Source organism: Monopterus albus, unplaced genomic scaffold (genome assembly GCF_001952655.1).
Source record: "Monopterus albus unplaced genomic scaffold, M_albus_1.0 scaffold410.1, whole genome shotgun sequence".
Taxonomy (NCBI): domain Eukaryota; kingdom Metazoa; phylum Chordata; class Actinopteri; order Synbranchiformes; family Synbranchidae; genus Monopterus; species Monopterus albus.
Genome location: NW_018128290.1, coordinates 27668 through 33716, shown reverse-complemented (window position 1 = coordinate 33716; position 6049 = coordinate 27668). Strand labels below are relative to the sequence as shown.

At 44.7% G+C, this 6049-nt stretch overlaps 1 protein-coding gene across 2 annotated transcripts; it reads right to left on the bottom strand.

The window, feature by feature from the left end:
• Nucleotides 1-2655: 2655 nt before the first annotated feature.
• Nucleotides 2656-5468, bottom strand: sst1.2 (somatostatin 1, tandem duplicate 2). Of its 2 annotated transcripts, XM_020586499.1 has the most exons (4): nt 5387-5468; nt 5117-5289; nt 2861-3082; nt 2656-2749 (listed from the first exon to the last, which is right to left on the bottom strand). In XM_020586499.1, exons 2-3 carry the CDS (start codon nt 5285-5287, stop codon nt 2873-2875), a joined length of 381 nt encoding a protein of 126 aa, XP_020442155.1. In that variant the 5' UTR covers nt 5288-5289; nt 5387-5468; the 3' UTR covers nt 2656-2749; nt 2861-2872. The 2 variants fall into 2 exon arrangements, with proteins under 2 accessions (XP_020442155.1, XP_020442154.1); XM_020586498.1 differs by having other exon boundaries at nt 2656-3082.
• Between the last annotated feature and the right edge of the window lie 581 nt (nt 5469-6049).

Sequence of the window (6049 nt, the reverse complement as noted above, 5' to 3'; positions counted from 1 at the left end):
CGTTTGATTGGCTGGCCCGTGGAGTGGAGTTTTTATTCACCAGCTCCTCGCCTGGATGTCGGCGTGATGCAGAATCTTCTGCTGCCCCTCACCCCCCACCTGACCTTTGACCCCATTAAAGGAGTGTTTCACACATATTTACATGTTGATTATCTCAACTGGAGGAGGACAGAGTGTGTGATGAGCAAACTGGAGGACAGTGGGTCTCAGCAGACAGGAAGTGCTGTCAGTGTCGTGGCAGCTTGTCCGTGAGACAAGAGGACGATTCTCTCTTCAGTCCTGGAGCTGCACTCAACAGACAGTTTCAGAATAAAGTTAAGCACCGCTGGAGTGCGGGACCCAGCCTGGCTGCAGGGTGTAAACCTGAACATGAGACGTAGTAGCAGCAACATCAGCATCTGGTGCATACTGTGAGACAAACATGTCGCCCAGTGAGCTACAAAGAGCCAGATCATCTGGAAACTGTGCTCCGAGTATCAGCCCCTGTTTGTGGTGATGAAGGTAAACCATTTCCAGAAGAACACACTTTCTTCCTCTTCAACACCTGCTGGGCAACAACACTGACACATTCAACATGAAGCACAGACAAACGGATTGTCAGCTCTATATGTGGCAGGCACAGGTTTGTCTATGACTTGTATGTTTTTATTCTGGTTTCACATAGGAAATATAATAATCACCAGGATTAACAAACTGAGAACATCCCTCAGCTGAAGCCCAGTCCCCGGTCCCCACAGCAAACGTCCAGTAGCACACCATGACCGGTGCCACAGAGCAGCCAAACCACAGACAAAAACTAGAAAATGACAAAGAAAATGAAATCTTTACATCCTTTACATCAAGAACAACAGCTTCATTTATTCAAGCACTTGTGTGCGCTATAGGAGACGTTTCCATATGCAGCTATCTTCTTTAGCTCAGCCACCCATTCCCCACATGGGGGCACCCAGACACCCCCAGGTTCCTGAGAAAAGCTATGGACCGGTCACTGTGGCTGTCAGCACTCACTCTTTAAGTCCTCTGGGGACCCGGCTGGTGCCTCGGAGTCTCCAAGGATGTACAGCACTGGGCAGAAGTCAAATCTGGCGTCTGGCGGTTGGAGTGGAGTCTGAATGACTGTATCCTCACAGCAGCTGTGAGTCTACAGGATGTTACCAGATCTTAACTTTCAATACAGGCTTATTTACTGTCGCTTTACTGCTCACTATGAGATCTCATGACTCATATCCCCTCACTTCTTCATTATTATTATTTTTCATGCCTTTTCTGTTTTGTAATTTTATTTTGTCTCATTTCCTATGTTTGTTTCCGGCTTGATATTCTTCTTGCTCTTTTATTATGAAGTACATTGTAACGTGTTTGGAAAAGTGCTGTATCGATAAATCTGTACTTACTCATTGTAGTGTGTTTGTACACAGCAAAAATGAACTGTGAACACTCAGCTGACATTTAGAAATGAAAACTGAGTGGAATAAGAAAAGAGATCTAAATAGCTGCACTTTTAGTTTCACTTAATCTTTCACTGTAGCTGCTCTGACACACTCAGCAGCGACTAATGTGTTCAGTCAATGTTTGCTCTCTCTCTCTCTGATCTCCATTAAAGGCTGATTAGACTCGAGCTTCTGTCTCTGTTCAAACACCCAAACCTGCTGCTGTTTCCACACATGCACTGATCACTCCCAGTGCTCCCAGTGGTGCATGCTGGGGGACATGGTACTGCATTACATCCTGCAACACCTTGACTCTCCAGGGACCTATGCACAGGCCCACTTTGTGGACTTCAGCTCAGCGTTCAACACCATCATCCTGGACATCCTCCACTCCAAACTGACCCAGCTCACTGTGCCTGCCCCCACCTGTCAGTGGATTACTAGCTTTCTGACAGACAGGGAGCAGCAGGTGAGGCTGGGGAAAACCACATCCGGCACCTGGACAATAAGCACAGGTGCCCCCCAGGGATGTGTGCTCTCCCCTCTGCTGTTTTCACTTTACACAGCATCTCGAAGGACCCCTCTGTTAAACTCCTCAAATTCACAGATGAAACAACAGTTCAAACACCACAACAACCAGACACAAGGACAGTTTCTCCCCCCAGGCCGTCACTGGGATCAACGCTTAACCCATGACTGTAAAACAGTGCGGTACCTGTAAACATAGCTTGCTTTGTATATATCTGTCTGAAAAACTGCATCCAAACCATGTGTATATATGAGTAATTTTCTTTTATTTTCCTAATGCCCATTCCTTTTTCTTGTTTGCACACTGTTTTGTTTTCTCAGTTTTATCTTGTTTACTTGCTGTTTTAGAGAAGGACATCAACACTGATAGCCACTGCATCAGCATCAAATTCCTCATCTGTCCAACGCACCTAAACAATAAAGCTGATTCTGATTCAGACTTTTAGTGGGGGAGGCTGTTGAGCATGTGGCCACAAGCTGGACACAACTGGACATCATGTCCTGAACATAAAGAAATATGTGAGGTGAGATATTTGTGCTGGATGAGGTTTGTCTGTTTTCAAACATCTGCTGCTCTATAATCTCCAGATAATGATGTGTAATCTATAACCAGTGATCTGACTTGCACCTCTAATAGTTCTATCAGTTCTGTTTTAGCTCAGACTCAGGACAGACACAGACATTTGATTGAGTTCTCTCTTTAATTGATAATTACATTGATTATTCAGGTATGCTGCAGCCAGCCGGCTGCTGATTGGTCCGTCCAGTCGCTGAGGTGAAGGCCAAAGGAACTGGGAGGTGTGCAGGCATGAGGTCAGGTGGGGGGAAAAACAGCAACAGGTGGAGAGGTGAGAAACTGAGCACAAGTCAGGTGGGCGGGGCTTAGACTAGTATTCTGGTACCTGGGCGGGGTTTCAACAGGAAGTGAAGCCTTTCCAGTAGAAGTTCTTGCAGCCAGCTTTGCGTTCGCGGGGGGGCAAGTTGTTGTTAGGGGGGTCCACGGACCTCTCCAGGTTCATCCTGCCTCCTGTTGCCAAGGAAACAATCTCAGCTTCATGCTGGGTGTTGGCCTCCGGCAGAGACATCTGGGCCAGCAGGTCCTCCACCGCACGTTTACTCCACTCCTGAAAAATGACAACATGCAGAACAGAACAGAGGCCAGAGCGGGTTTAGACCGGTTCAGACCAGTTTGGGAAATGTCAGAGCACATGGCTGACACACTTAGGCTTTGTCCCGTCTGAATTAGAAAATACTTTGTAGCTGTTCTGGAACGTTCCATCATATCACATGACCTTCCTCAGAGGAGACTGTTGTTGAGTGTCGGCGGCTCTTTTTAATTTATCTAATATTTTTGTAAAAGTTGCTGTCAGTCTTAGACCAAACAGAACGGAAGTGCTCAGATTTCTCAGAACAAAAATCAGAACATCTGCATTTACGTCAGCTGAGCTGCTCTGTTTGCTAAGGAAGACCATGTGGTGGGGTCAAAAGCCATAGAATAGAGAGTGAATGTACCTCATGAAAAGGTCATCAACAGCCCGAATCTGTCTGCAAATATATCTAAATAAAACAGATTAGATCATACACATATAAATATTAGAAACTATGACTTGTTAGATTGAAGAAATGTTCACAGTCTAGTTTATTTGTTTGTGAGGATGCAGCATTTATGGAGCCTGCTGTAGATCAGACAGGAAATCATTTTCTAATCACATGCTCCATACGTCCTGCAGACATGCACCTCTCACCACAGGCCATCCATATCAGCATTTAGTGCTCATTCAAGCTGAAACAAGGACATGAGCTCTGCATCATCGCTGCTGCTGCTCTGCCATCTGCATTCACACACGTAACTCCCTCCACCTCCCCAGCCTCTTCCTGTTTTTAGTATTTAGTTGTATGTGAATTTTGAATGTGTTCATGTTCATTAGATGCTGTGTTCTCTCAGGCTCTGCTGGGGGTTTGTGAACACCAAGTTTGGTCACATCAGCAGCATTAGACTGCCAAAATAACATGTATACTGCTGCACTAAATGTTTGGAAACTTGGTGTGAATGTCCTGACTGAAGTGTTAATGTGTTTACATGGATTTCATACCTGAACAGCACAGCCATGACAATTTAAGAGTGAAGAACAAAAAGATTTAAATGCACACATTCAAGACATCAGAACCAAGATCAAAGATGAACAACAAACTACTGAATGAGAGGTATAATTAACATTTGAACATTTTTAAACAAGGGGTTCAAATGGCAAGGGAGTACCTCAGGGTTCAATTCTGGGTCCTCTCAGTATGAAACTATAAAACTGAACACATTGTGGATGGTGTTGTTTTGCAGCCATTATGAGCTAATATCACAGTTTTCTTTATGCAGTGTTTAAGTCATTGGTATATTTAAATTTTTGAAGCTATTCCAAATCAGGTTTGCTCATATCTGACAGCAATAGAGGTGAATTTTATGATTTATCGGATGTGTTTTCAGACTGTATGTTTCAGTTTGATGTAGGAAATACTTCAGTGATGAAGGCTAACTAGTTGGTTTGTCAGGTGTAAGTCAGATTAACTCCAGAGCACAGGAAACATCCGATCCACGGGACTCAAGGAAACTATGCTTCTATCTATATTTAAGCATGAAAAGATGCTCAAGTAAAGATCTTTTCTGTCACTGTATATACAAACACAGGGACCAGGAGTTTATAGAGTAAAGCAATAGTTCAGTGAAACGTTTTCTGTCTGAGTGTTAGATGTTTGACTGGTTAGCTTAGCTTAGCACAAAGACTGGAAACAGATAGAAACAGGTAGCCTGACCCTGTCTTAAAGTAACAAACCCCACCTCCCGGCACTTTGCTGATTAACATGTTGGACCTTATTTGTTTTTTCTGTACAAAAACCGCAGTGTAAAAATGACCCCTACATGGTTTTCAAGGATTACATGCTGGACTGTGTCTCTGATGGGACCAGTTGCCCATCAAGCCAACGAAGACTTAAACAATACCTGCAAATGCACAAACCTACACAAACACATCTTCAGAATTTCTGAAACCTGGAAGAGATGTGGGGGGTTTGTGACCCTATGGTAACATCAGGGTTGGTAGATGTAAGAGAGAAGCTCAGTGTTTAATGTTCTCTGTTGTGATCTAATTGGTTGTTGGATGTTTCACCTGTGAAAGGAGCCCTGCACTCCGAGCTCTTTGCAGCAGCTGGTGTTGACGTAGCTCCAGGTCCAGGTCCTGGTTCTGGTACTGGTCCTGGTCTCTGTCAGGCTGAGAGGAAACACCACACAGAACAAACACCACGAGAACCAAGATGGTGGGACAACGTACACACTGCATACCTGCCAAGATTTCAGGAGGACAAGAAGAACATGAATATACTCAAGGATGGAAAAGCATCAGGAACAAAGTCAGAAAGAGAGATAAAAAAGTTCCTACTGTCTGCTGGTCCGGTATCTCCTGTTGGTCCTGGTCTCGGTTCTGGGCTTGTCTCTGGTCCAGCTCCTGTGCTGCTGCTCTTTTGAAGACTGAGTCTCCTCCTCCTGCAGGTCACATGATGTGGTGTGCTTGACTGACAGCTGGCGGGCTGTGAGGTGATGAAAGAATGCTGACATTCAAATTAAACAGACGTCCATTAGTCCTTATTAGCTTTAAATGGAGTCTGAACAGTAAAACAATAAAACTATCAGCTGCGGCAGCGTCGTGCAGCCGCCGGCGTTCATCTACAGCAAACACAACGGCAGAATGTCAGGCTGGAGAGGGGAGAAATTAATGGAGCGTTCAGGGGATTAGTAGACTTCATTAGCACTCGCTGATATCTCCATTAAACAAAGAGGCAGCAGCAACAGCAGAGAGTCGCCCACTCAACATTTAAACAGAACAAACAGGACTTAATGCTGTAGAAAAACACTTTATATTGGCTGAAAATGTTCTGCTGCAGAGAGACAGAGTGGAAATGACTTCAGGGAATCCCAGCATCAGTCAGCACAGGAATGACTCAACACAGGGGCCACACAACAGTTCGAGTCAAGCTTCTCTAAGAGCTCTTGGTAAAATGTTGCCAAAGGTCTTCAGTAAAACTTCTAGTAGTATCAGACTGTG